Source organism: Atractosteus spatula, chromosome 1 (genome assembly GCF_055471065.1).
Source record: "Atractosteus spatula isolate fAtrSpa1 chromosome 1, fAtrSpa1.hap1, whole genome shotgun sequence".
Taxonomy (NCBI): domain Eukaryota; kingdom Metazoa; phylum Chordata; class Actinopteri; order Semionotiformes; family Lepisosteidae; genus Atractosteus; species Atractosteus spatula.
In genome coordinates, this window is record NC_142706.1 from 24,034,383 (window position 1) to 24,048,336 (window position 13,954).

Genomic DNA, 13,954 nt, shown 5'->3' on the forward strand with positions numbered 1-13,954 from the left:
TTAAGTTTATTTTAAAGGGAACTAGAGAAATCAAGAAAGGCTTTTTTTCCCTCTTGACCTGGTCAGCCGTGATGGTCAGCCTGGCCTGGGGGAGGTTGCTCATAGTGCTTTCAGTGCTGCAGGTGTTAATGGCGTAGGTGTTGGAGAGTGGCAGCTGTGGGGGAAGGGGGGGTGAGTAGCTGTCGGGGGTTGTAGCTGTAGGCGGCCATGGTTGTGGGGGGATGGAGGAGGTGTTGGGCAGTCGTAGCTGTGAAGGGTTAGGGAAGAACTTCACATGGCTGTTCAGCATTTGTTGCAGAGCCTTGTCCAAGTTCTATAGTTAAGCTCTCTTTTCTTTTCCCTCCTAAGAACAGAAAAAAAAAATCCTTCTTCTACAATTCTGATAAATACTTTTCAAGGAGAATAATTGTTCCCAAGAGATCCCATCACTGACCTACAAGAAGAGGTATTAACTGAGTCAGCGATTGCTGCATGTCATTTCACCAAAGTCCGGACAGGAACCCTGTTACAAGTTATATAGTTCCTGGATACTTTTTAAGATGGGCGCAACAGAATGCCAGCATGAAAGATGTTGTTAATATGCAATTGTTGGAACAGAGAACTGCTGTGTGGCCTGCTCCAGCCTATTATAAATCAACTATTGAGCACCTGAAGCTCGGGAAACACTGTGATTAGAAGTTGCCACACTCCAAATGCTGTGTATTGTTGTAGGTGTTATACTATTTTGAATCCGATTAAATGAAAAGGACCACAGCTAGAACCAATGCTGGAAAAAACAATGTAACAACTGTAAGACTTGAGGCAAGTGAAAAGGGCTGTAAGAAAGAACTATATAGGACATAAACTGAAGCAAGATTAAAAACTGAACGTAATATAAAATTAATAAGGACATATGGAGTGTGAATGTGGAAAGACTTTTTTTTTCTTTCTGACAAACTTTCTGACATACCAGTAGCAGGTTAGCCCCCAGTATTTAGAAAGGAAACTCTGAGTTAGTCAGGAGGTCATACTAAGAGCTAGGGTTTCTTTGATTTTGTTGTTTATTTTTATAGTATGTTTAGTAGTTTGATAGAAAATATATTAATGTAAATATAAAGTAAATATATATATATTTATATTAATTGTGTATAATGTCATATCATTGTGATTATGAATTATTTAAGTCATTCTAGAGTATTTTAAATTATAAGTTATATTTTGTCATTTTACAGATTGTGTAGTGACTGATTTCTACAGTTTTACATTGATGATTTATTTTTGTAGTGTATATTTTTTCACATAAATACATCTTAAATATGTGTTGTCATCTTACTATGTTTTTAATTTGTAGGGTATCTTGTGTTTATGACATGTTGTGTAATATGACTATTTTTATTGGTTCAGAATCTTGCTCTAAATTTTTGGCAATGCACAAGGTGTCATATTCATTTTATTTAATCAGTATCTAAAATAGATCACCAAACCAGTTATACAAATCACTTAATGAAATCATCTTTAACTATAATCAACTGTTGACACAGCTGTAAACATCTGCCAGTACCTACTGTAATGCCACAGGGGACATGGTCATCTTATGATACACAAAATAGGCAGATCCCTGCACACAGACACAGTTAGAGATGGAGTGGTCAGTTAACAGTATTTATTTTATTAATGAACAAAACAAGAAAAATAAACCTAGGTCTAATTTAAGCTCCTAAATGACTTCAAAGTTTCCTCATTAAATACCTGGGGCAGATATTCTCCCAATTGTAAATTTGTATTCCCTCTTCTAATGAAAACACTATTTAAATAAAAAAAAACAAGAAGGGCTTTCCTAACACTTGCTCCATTCATTTTCTAGCAGTTCAGGTATTCTATTCAGTTTCCTTCTCTGGTCATAAGTCTTCCTGTATTTTTATTTCTTTCTTCAGTCCCAGGTCTTCTATACCTCTTTTTCTCTCTTCAGTCTCAGACACACAATGGCATGTACAGCAGCACCAGCAGCCATGGTTGCAGCAGGCTATAATGCAAGGTGTGAGTAGGCTAGGCTGAAGTAATAGGTCTTCAGTCTGGATTTGAATACTGAGATTGACTCAGCATCCCGAATATGGGGTGGGAGACTGTTCCATAAGCTAGGGGCCCTGTAACTAAAGGCTTTACCGCCAACTGTTATTTTATTAATTCATGGAATATGAAGTAGACCTGCATTCCGTGATCTAAGCAGGCAACTTGGATGGTAAACATTAATAAGTTCCATTAGATAGATAGGTGCCTGACCTCTAAGAGCCTTGTAAGTAAGTAGAAGGATTTTGAAGTCCGCCCTGTACCTGACTGGAAGCCAATGAAGAGAGCTAAGTATGGGGGTAATATGGTCATACTTTCTGCTCCTAGTAACAACTCTAGCTGCTGCATTCTGAATTCGCTGTAAGGTGTTGAAGGAGTGGTGGGTGCTCCCTGATAATAGTATACAGAAGGTTAGCATTAGTCTAACCTTCTGTATACAAGAGTATGTATTAATTTCTCTGTGTCTTGAGTGGAGAGAAACTGCCATAGTTTTGCAATATTTCTTAACTGTAGGAAGCATGTTTTAGATACTGTTTTAACATGAGAGTTAAATGAGAGCCTTGTGTCTAATATGACGCCTAGGTTACGTGCTGCGTCTTTGAGGCAATTTTTTAAATCCTCTGAGTTAAGCGCTGAATTTATAGTAGTCCTATCAGTATTGTTTCCTCCAAACAACAGAACCTCAGTTTTATCAGAGTTAAGTAACAAAACTTTTTCACAGATCCAAGTCTTTACTTCATTAATGCAATTAACTAAAGTGATAATAGAAGAGTTGTCGTTTGGAGTAAACGAAATGTATATTTGAGTGTCATCGGCATATGAATGAAAGTTAATATTGTTTTCATATTATCCTACCTAGCGGCAGCTTGTAAAGAGAGAACAATATAGGTCCCAGCACCGATCTCTGTGGTACCCCAAATTGAACTGGTGACATTGATGAAGCAGTACAATTATTCGATATTTGAACATAATGAAAACGATTACTTAAATATGAAGCAAACCACTTAAGGACAGTTCCAGATAAGCCAACCTCAAACTCAAGCCTGTGTAACAAAACAGAGTGGTCAACCGTGTCAAAGGCAGCACTAAGATCTAGAAGCACAAGCACTGTTGCATTCCCCTCATCAGTAGCTAACAGAATATCATTTACGACTCTTGTTAATGCAGTTTCAGTGCTGTGGCCTGGGCAGAAACCAGACTGAAATTTCTCAAGTATATTATTTGAATCCAGGTACGATTGCAACTGGGCCACAACTATTCTCTCAAGAATTTTAGATAGAAATGGGATGTTTGAAACAGGCCTGTAGTTTTTAAGAACCTGTGGATCCAAATTTGACTTCTTAAGGAGCAGTCTAACAACCGCTACCTTAAATTGGTCAGGTACAACGCCTGATGCAAGGGACATGTTCATTATACTAATTATACTGTAGGTCCTGCCAGTACTTCGAGGGAATCTTTGACTAGCTGAGTGGGGATGGGATCTAGCAGACAGGTGGTTGACTTTTTCTTAATAATTAATTTCTTGAGTTATTGTTCATTAACTAATTGAAAAACACAAAAGAGGTGCTCATATTGTGTCTCTACCAGATTTCTTTGCGGCTTATTTGATTGTATTTAAAGTCTGATGGTGTTAATTTTATAGTTAAATTAGTTAATGAAATCGTCACTATTAAAGTTAGATGGTGCTATAGAATCTGTCTTATTTGTTAGATTAGCTATTGTCTTAAATAGGTAGCAAGAGTTACTTCTGTTGCTATCTATAAGTTCAGAGTAGCAAGCTGAACGACCTCTAATTAGGGCTTTCTTATAATGTTGCAGGCTATCAGTCCATGCTGACTTGAATACTTGCAAACCAGTAGACCTCCATTTGTGCTCTAGTTTGTGGCGCTCCTGTTTAAGGGATCGTGTGTGATCATTTTACCATGGAGAGTGTGTAGTGGTTTTGACTACCTTAGTCTTTAATGGGGCAATTTCATCAAGGGCCTGTCTGACCACTGTATTATAATTACAGTATGTCTGATAATGAACATTATTACTGGAGATGAGGCTAACATTGTTCATTGTGTTCATAAAATTTAATGAAGTACCTCCGTTGATGTGTCGAGTTGTAATAGTCTTCTCCTTGGCAGCTCTCAAGTGCATTTGAATCTTAAAAGTAATTAAAGAGTGGTCAGAAAAAGAGTTATTGATGGGATGGACTAGTACATGATGAATATCAGCTCTGTGAGTGATAATTAATTCTAGTGTATGATTGTATATGTGTGTTGGTCCTGTTATATGCGGACTACAACCTACAGAGTCGAGGAGAGACAAGAAATATTTACTGAAAGTGTTGTCTGTACGTCCATATGTATGTTAAAGTCACCTAATATTACAACTTTGTCTAAGTTAATAACTAAATCAGACAGCAGTTCACCTAATTCGGCAAGCAACAATGCAAATGGTCCTGGGTGTCTGTACACTAAAAGAATCTATGTAGATGATTTGGATGCTATTTTAAGGAGCATTGCTTCAAATGTGTGAAAGTCATCAATAGTTTTTAATTCAATTCTCAAAGACTCACTGAAGATGGCTGCCAGGCCACCTCCACGCCCTGAGCAATGAGCTTTCTGTAAAAAGTATAGCCATTAGGTGAGGCTTCAATTAAAGGAATAGTGTCAGTGGGCCTAAGCCAGGTTTCTTTTAGTAGGCACAGGTCAGAGTTGGTGTCAAGCACCATATCATTAACCAGAACTGATTTGTTGCCTAGTGAGCGAACATTTAATAGTGAGCATTTTATGGTTGTTTCATGTTTTAACTGATTTAGGTTTACCAGTGGAGTGGAGATGAAATTGTCAACACCCTTAAGGAACATCTGAATTTTAATCCTAGTGATAGTTGCAATACTCTATTCCAGATATGAGTGAAAATAATTGTCTATTTATACTCATATCTGGTTCTGAATAGTAATGTGATTGATGGGATGCCGTGTGGTAGAGAACCTGGGTCGAGAACCTGGGTTTTGTCCTGCATTCATTTCTGTCCATTTTGGGGTCTTAGAAAACAGTCTTCTTGAAAGAAAAAAATAGGTCAAAAGTCTAAAAAAAATAATAATGGTGTGGTTTAATGCAGAGTATACAATCTGTGTGAATAAAATAAATAGACTTTGGTCTATGCTTTTGGATTTCTACATTTTCAATGAAATATGTACCAAGGAGAGGAAGAGAACAAAGTAAATATTTATCCATTTGTCTGGAGTATTTTATATTTTAAACCTAAATTGTGTATAAGGCGAAAAAATGAAAGTCTTCTGGTTAGCAGGAAGTTTTTTTACTTCTTATATCTCTTGCAGAAATAAATGCATCTACTCTGTATGAGCAGAACTAATCAGATGAATCATAATCTGAAGCAGCTGAAAAAGTGTTTGAGTAGGCTCTCCTGTCAAATAAATGGCATTTAAACACAGATGTAGAGTAAGAAAAAAGGAGGCAGTTAGCTGCGGTGGCAATGCTTGTATGCTCTGAAAGTTGGTCATCTGTAATTAACATTCTTTAAATATTGCTAATACTTTATTTTAAATGTATTTTAAAGTAGGATATGTTCTGTCTATAAACAAAACAAGTGCAAGTTTGATACAAAGCGATTTAGGACTAGACTTTTAGAACTTCAGTGAACCCATAGAGTTTAGAGAATAAATACTTAGTCCAACAAGAACAGTAGACAATATGTTTTTAAGTTGTCTGAGAAATCTTGTTTAGAACAGGGATCCCAGTGAAAACTAAAAATAACATGTCCTATTAAAAGATAGCTGTCACAATAGCAGTAATGATGTGTGTACAATATCTGCACTTATTATTACAACAGTAATGATGCTATTTGTTAACATTTGTACACAGATACAGGTACTGTATGTTACATTTGTGAACATTTTTCTAATGTGTGTGACGTTCATAATGCACTGACATTCTTTTTGATTGTGTAGTATTTTGTTATTTTGAAAAATTTTACACAATGCTTGGGGGTACATTGGGAGCACCAGATGTGTCTGTGCTGAGGTGGAGAGTGGAAATATTTTTTTTTCTGTCACAACTTCAAATCTATACTTTCTTCCTGCTGTATTACAATTCATAAGATTATTTTTCTAGTAATTTATTTTGGATGGACAATCTAGACCACATGTAAGCATACAGTATGTATGTGCAGTTACATTTCCCATTCAGCTTGGAGAGAGGCACCAAACCCACACATCTGATAGGCAGGTAAAATGGAATGTTCAGCTTCCATCTCCCTTTTTAGGACCAGATGGAAACCAAAGTCAGTAGCCTGGTAGTATCACTCAAATGCTAAAACTACACCTACAGTATACTAATCCATGTAAAATCACTTGTTTTTTGTATTTGTGGTTGAACAATAATATGTCCATATCATTGTTACACTGTGCATAAATATCTGAAAGCCTCATTCAACAGCAACAATATTTGTGCATTGTGATGAGTTTTATTGTTTGTAGATTTTTATTTATTTTATTTTTAAAAGTTAATTTCATAACCGAATCATTGGTACCTGTTTCCTAAAATAAAATAATGTTATTTGCTCATTATCTTTATTGAAAGAAAAAGATACAGCAAAGGTGCAAATCTAAGGCTCTGTCAAAGCTTTTTTTCAGTTTTTTTACTTTTATATAACAGTAAGAATTTTATAACCTAGTGAGTTGAACTGTGTGACATGCTAGTCCTAGCGCATTCTTACATCATTTTTAATGCAGTTATTCAGTAGGACTTCCTAGTTTGTCAAAATTTTAATTACTACATCCTGTCATCTGTTATCAGTGTATCAACATAACTGACTTGTACATTCTATTATAATGTAATAATGTGTTGTCAGCGTATGGCTTGCTAAATTCAAATCTTTATCTGCCAGCAGGTATGCATTGTCTAATTAGATGATGGTGGCAAGTCATGTATAAACATTTGAAATGTTTTAGCTGGTGAATCTTTTTGGAATACCTGTTTTTGGAATTAGGCATTTAAGAAGCCAGAGGCCAAAAAGTAGAAAAAAAATAAATTAAAATTATTGTCACCCAACCCAGTTTAAACCCAATGTGGTCATCTAAGTGGTATACAGATGCAGCCATTCAAAATGCACGGTACAAACCTGTACCGCACGCAACTACCCACAAGCCACTGCAGTCTACCGGGGTAAGTGATTGGCTGGCCAAAAAGACCGACAGGGGCGCTCGTGGTGCATTGGTCGGTAGTGAAAAGATTTAATCATTTAATCTTTACTGTGCACATTTTAATCCGCTTAGTATTGAATATTTATATGACATTTTACCACTAAAGGGAAATTTTAGTAGCTGAGCCTAAAAAGAAGAGGAGCATAATGCATCTAAAGGTCATAAACGATATTAATTTAGGAACATAAACATATTACTGTATGTAAACTGTACTGTATATGGCTGGTCTTGGTAGTTAAAAGAAAAAATACACACCAGTCTTCCATTTCTCCCTAAACATTTTAAGCATCAAAGTTTTATGAAACGGTCCCCAAATATGCGATTGCTGTATACAATGAATTTTAATTAAAAAATTCTTTAACACAAAAATTAAGCTGTTTACATTCCTCCGCCTGAGAATATAGTCACTCGTTGCTATATGTTTAAGTTTTTATGTCTGTTACAGTAAAAGAAAATGCCCGACGAACTAGGGATTGGACAGTTTTTCAGTGCTTGTACAATCGATGGAAATGTTCAAATAAATGTGCTAAAGAAATAAACAAAAAAAAGTAATTTATTCCTTTATCATATTGGCTAGCTAATGTCCCATCCTTGTTAGTTAGATCAGCGAAATGCTGTGGTGTTACTTTTTGTCGATGAAAAAATAAAGTATTTTCATATAAAATGACGGTTACAAATAATACTTACAGCGTAATACTTTGAGTTTACAGCTTGTCCAAGGTAATTCATTATTAATACTATTAGTAATATCTTCGGTAAAGGCTTTGATGCATAAAATATTTCTGTATAATTAAAATATTTATGATAAAGGTAGGTTGTGTACTTTTGCCCAACTGAGCAATCTTGCTTTCATAAAATATACCAACTTTTTAATGACTGATGATTAACATACTGTAATACACAGTTTAAATTTAAAAGCTCGAATGCTGTACATGAGAGGTTAAGCTTTATTGGCTCCTCCTGGCGGTTTTACAAGGTGATTCCGGATACTTTCCGATATGACATCATATGACGCGTTACACTGCGTCATACCGCTTTATGATGCGACACGCCCACCACGTTGTGCCGTGGTGTACCTTACTCGTTTTGAATGGCTGCATCTGTATATATGTAGTATACAGTATCTGAAAAAATAAAAAAAATTAAAAGTAGATAAGTAGATAAGATAAGAGTAGATAAGAAATTATGGAAAATAATGTAATTTACAGTTATAGCCTTTATTCATTTTGTATAATTTTGTATCATAATCAAGACACAGACAGTAAATAAGCTTAATGCTACTGAGAGTAAAAGGACTAACAGTAATTTCAGAGTACAAATTCTATATAGTTCTGCTTAATCTTTGCATCCATTATTTATTTTCTCTTCTTTTGTATTTATGTGCTTTACAGATGCATACACAATCACAGAAGTAACATATATTTGGACTCGAAATGCATCAGAATCAGTGGTGGTTGCAGAAGATGGTTCCCGATTAAACCAATATGATTTGCTTGGTCAAACTGTTGGAAAAGAGACTATAAAATCTAGTACAGGTAAGTAAAGCTATCAAATGTTTATGGATACAAAGTGATTCTGGTTGGTGAGTACATTGAAAAATACATTGAAAAATATTGTACGTAGGTATATATTTTGATTATGCATTTGTTATTTCAAGGGCTATTTAGTATTCTTTTACCAAAACTGTATTCACATAAAGTACTACAGTATGTACTTCACAATTAGACCTGAAAACACAGTTATGAACATTGGTATGAGTTTTAATGGTACTCTATGGACTGTATGGTGGAGAAAAATAAGGCCAAATTGCAATGTGGTCCTACCTATTGAAAAATCTTCTTCCACTTTCCTGTGATTTTTTTTAATCCACATAAATTAATGCATTGTATAAAGTGGAGAACAAAATAGCAAAAATGCTTTTGTACTTTTGAGTTATTTTCACTTGGAGCCTAATGAGATATTGATATTGATTGAGATATGCAATTACATACTGCTTTGAAAATCAAAATCACTTACAATATCATGCTTACAAAAATCTGTATGAACTATAAAATGAATTGCTAATACTTATATTTTTTCCACATTTCTATATTTTTAAATGTATTTCAAACTATAATCAAAATATACTAGCAAGTAAATTAGTATTTTTTGATTCAAGTAATATAATTTTTGTGGAGGTGAATTTGTTGAAATCAAAAGAAAAAATGTAAATACATAAAAGAACAATATCATTTAAAGTGCATGGTTATTATATATATATAATTGTATGGTTATAATGGTGAAAATAAGTTTTGATATACTGAAATTATGTTAAAATTACATGATACCAGTATATGCAACTGATCACATTTGACAAATGCTTTTATCCAAAGAGGCTTAGATTTGCATCCATTTGTAGAGCAGAGCATTTTATTGGAGTAAATCAAGTATAGTACCTTGCTCAAGGATATCACAGGGATATCACAGTGGTACTTTCACATGGAATTTATAATAATAATTATTATTATTTATAATTTTTAATAATAATTGCTTACACTTATATAGCACTTTTCTGGACACTCCACTCAAAGCGCTTTACAGGTAATGGGGACTCCCCTCCACCACCAATGTGCAGCATCCACCGGGATGATGCGACAGCAACCATACTGAACCAGAATCAGTGGGGAGGAGAGCAGAGTAATGAAGCCAATTCATAGATGGGGATTATTAGGAGGCCATTGATTGGTAAGGGCCAATGGGAAATTTGGCCAGGACGCTGGGGTTACACCCCTACTCTTTTTGAGAAGCGCCCTGGGATTTTTAATGACCACCGAGGGTCAGGACCTCGGTTTTATGTCTCATCAGAAGGACGGCGCCTTCCTGTTTACACTATAGTGTCCCTGTCACCATACGGGGGCATTAGGACCCATATGGACCGCAGGGTGAGCGCCCCCTGCTGGCCCCACTAACACCTCTTCCAGCAGCAACCTTAGTTTCTCCCAGGAGATCTCCATCCAGGTACTGACCAGGCTCACACCTGCTTAGCTTCCGTGGGTTGCCAGTTGTGAGTTGCAGAGTGATATGCTGGCATTAATTTGAACTCACAGTCTCCCAGTTACAATGTCAGTATAGGCATGGATTGTTCAAATACATAACGAATGGGCATTGTCTGTGTTTCTGTTTTCACAAATACTGATATGAATCATAAGCATAATTCTGTAATTAGAATTACAGGCCTCTTTTCCCACTTTTTGGGTGCAATTGATAAGGTTCACTGTTCTACAATAATGAAGTATGTAATAACTTGTTTCCTTTCACATAATTACATGCTAATTTACAGTTATGTAATTATCTAATATTTTCTTGACTCCAGAGTGCGCATATTTTTAAAAACGTTAATTAACATTTAAAAGCTACAGTATAATAATATAATTATATCGTTATTAATTTCTTTAGATATGCAATTCCATATTATATTCCGTATTCTAAATTCTAAAAAGTATGCGTTTTTTTACTGCGATAATGAGCGCAAATATTCATAGGACATGTAAAAACATTATGACTTTTAACAAAGTATTTGAACTTAATATAGTCAGAAGGAACATGTAAAAACTTTTACAAAATAACCACAGTATGTAACCGAATGAAAGACTTTGATGCTTAAAATGTTTAGGAAGAAAGTGGAATACTGGTGTGTATTTTTATTTAAACTACCAATACCAGCCATATACAGTTTACATAATATGTTTATGTTCCTAAATTAATATATGACCTCAGACGTGTTATGCTCCTCTCTTTTTATGCTCAGCTACTAAAATTTCCCTTTAGCTGTAAAATTCCATATAAATATTCAATACTAAGTGGATTAAAACATGCACAGTAAAGAGATTAAATGATTAAATCATTTCACTAACAACCAATGCACCACGAGTGCCCCGTCAGTCATTTTGGCCAGCCATATCACGTACTGCGGTACAATGCAGTGAACTGTGGGTAATTTCGCGTGGTCCGGGATTGTACCATGAATTTTGAATGGCTGCATCTGTATCTACCTCAAAACATGGAGGCACTCGAGGATTATGTTGAACGCTTTATTAAACAGCATGGCTTCCAAAGAACAGCTAACTGAAAGCTATGAAAACAACTCCCCTCAGAACTTAAACCCCCCTAGCTAATTTTCAGTTCCACAGTACACCACACCCCTTGTCCCTAGTCCACATAATTCTTCATCCACAGAAGGGCCTGATGCTGATGTCTTGGATGGGGGCCTCTAGGCCTTTCAACCACAGGCTCTGTTTCGGTGTGTATTGCCGGTTAAACAGGGACAGGAACAGAGTGTGTGTCAAAGTGGACAGGGCGGTCCATCCTGAATCCTCAAGACTGGACAAATCTGACTCCTCATGCACAACTGCAACTGTGGTCAGGGTCGAGGTAACCTCCAGGTCTCCCGCCACCAGAGACTGTTAGCTGTCAGGCTCAACCGGCAATGAATGCGACCATCAGCCATCACTACTAATTATGACAGTGGTCCTGTTGCCTCTACAACTGTAGGGGGTACCCACTTTGAGCCCCCAGCGTAAATACGGATATGTACCCAATCCTGTGGTTGGAATCTGCGAGCTATACCCCCACTCTAATCTGTACCATTCTCTCTGCTTGCCCATTTGGCACAGGGTGGTTAGGAGCAACTGTAACATAATGTATTGCATTGCGACATATACATTTCTTAAATTCATCTGATGTGAAAGACGTGGCATTGACTGACATAATTGTTTCTGGTACCCTATGTTTTGCAAATAATCTATGTAGTGCCTTAGTCACAGCCTTTGAAGAGATGGATGATATAATGTTATAATGACTCCTAGCCACTTTGAGTAGGCATCCACTATGACCAATAGCATCTTGCCCTCACTGGTCCTGCAAAGTCCAGGTGTACTCCCAGGGATGCAGAGGTGCCTTTGGTGGTGCATGGTGTGTTTGCTGACATTTTGCACACCCCCTTTCCCGCTCTACTTGAATGTCCAGACCAGGCCACCACACATAACTTCTTTCAAGAGCTTTCATGTGTACTACCCCTGGACATGCCCCATGTAACCTAAGAACCTAAAAACTCTATCTCTTGCCAACCCAAGAACCACCATATGGCAGCTCTACAAAACACTATTCTTGTGGACATTGAGTTCCCGCTGCCTCTGGAAAAACACTGTAAATCAGCAGTCACTAATTGCAGCTGGACATCCATGCAGAACCCAATGGAGAACACGTGACAAGACTGGATCTTTTGCTATCATGTCAGCAATTTGTCTTGCCTACAGGGGTCCATCTGGCACTATTTCCAACAAAAGAACCTCCAATGTTGGGGGCATTGCTGATGACTCATTTTTCAAGGGAAGATGACTCAAAGCATCAGCATTAGTTAGATGTCTGCCAGACCTATACCCCAGCTCGTATTCATATGCTCCTAGCATCAGACTACATCACAGCATTTGAGGAGACGATATTAGGGCATCAGTTTTGCATAAATTAAAGTACCCAACAATGGCTCATGGTCTGTATAGATTACAAAATGTTGCCCCTGCAGGTACTGTTTATTTTTTTTAACCGCAAGGATGATCACTAGTGAGAGCTAAAGAACTGTATTGTTTATGTAAAAGAAAAAAATAACAAAACATATTAAATAGCTAATTTCTTGTAGAACATTTAAAATTTGTGATGTAGCAAGGATAATATGCAAAACATTACCAGATGCAGATAATATAACTGAAAACAAATGCTAATGGCAACTTGACCAAGAGCATTGTACACATTTTTCAATGAAGACAAAACAGTGAAAAAAAAGATCAATAACAAATAATGTATCAGGCTATGTTAATGTTAACAAAAGCATGTGCAAGGCAGAAAACAATCTAGTCACAGAACTGAAACCACTCTCAGATTCAAAGACTTATAGTTTCAGTTTACTCAGCAGCTACAGTCATTAGCAGCAACAATTTGAATGTTGTCTTGTACCCAGCTGCTATGTTGTTGAAAAATTCAGTTTCATTAAAGTACTTAATTTTACATTGTAAGATATTACAGAAAACTAATAAATTAGTATGATAGGAAGTTGTTTTCCCACTTAAAGATCATGAATTAGTTTATAAAAAAGCTGTCTAGTATCCAGCAGTAGTTTTGAGTAGTTTTGTTTCATTCCATTAACCTCATCAGCATAGTCCAATAAGGGCAGTATGTACATTTAGAATGGTGCATGTTATGCTACGGAACCTCAGCATCTGCGCAAATAGCAAGCCAAAGCACAGGCACTCAGAAATGCTTCGGAACTTGTGGGAAAGAGGTTTACCTAGGTTTTAGATGGGGGCTAGATGTGGAGAATGCAGGGTTTAGTAGTGAAGCTATCTGATAAGTTAGGCTCCCTACATGGAAGCGTTGGGCGAAACTACAGAGAGATTAGTGAGCTATAAAGCGAGGAAGACAGCAAAAGTTAGAAGGTTGTGGAGCAGAGAAAGAGTAGCCCTAGAAGAAAATGATATAGAGAAAAATTCCCTGACGAAAAAATTAAAGGCACTGGTACTAAGCAGTAGTACTGTACGTTAGCTTAACATCAGAGCACTGAGCAGGCAGGGGATAATCCGTAAATAATTTGTTCAATTGAATAGATTAATGAAGGCTGGGAGATGAATCCTGCATGAGTTTGCATGGAGATGGAAGAAGGCT

The 13,954-nt window shown here is 36.5% G+C and overlaps 1 protein-coding gene across 1 annotated transcript in view; it reads left to right on the forward strand.

Annotated features, from left to right (window-relative positions):
* gabra2a (gamma-aminobutyric acid type A receptor subunit alpha2a) overlaps positions 1 to 13,954 on the forward strand; it is a 322,305-nt gene that overhangs the window by 121,549 nt on the left and 186,802 nt on the right. The window contains exon 7 of the mRNA XM_088933041.1: positions 8,653 to 8,796. Within this exon, the coding sequence (XP_088789167.1) occupies positions 8,653 to 8,796 (144 nt within the window). The remainder of the gene's footprint in view (positions 1 to 8,652; positions 8,797 to 13,954) is intronic.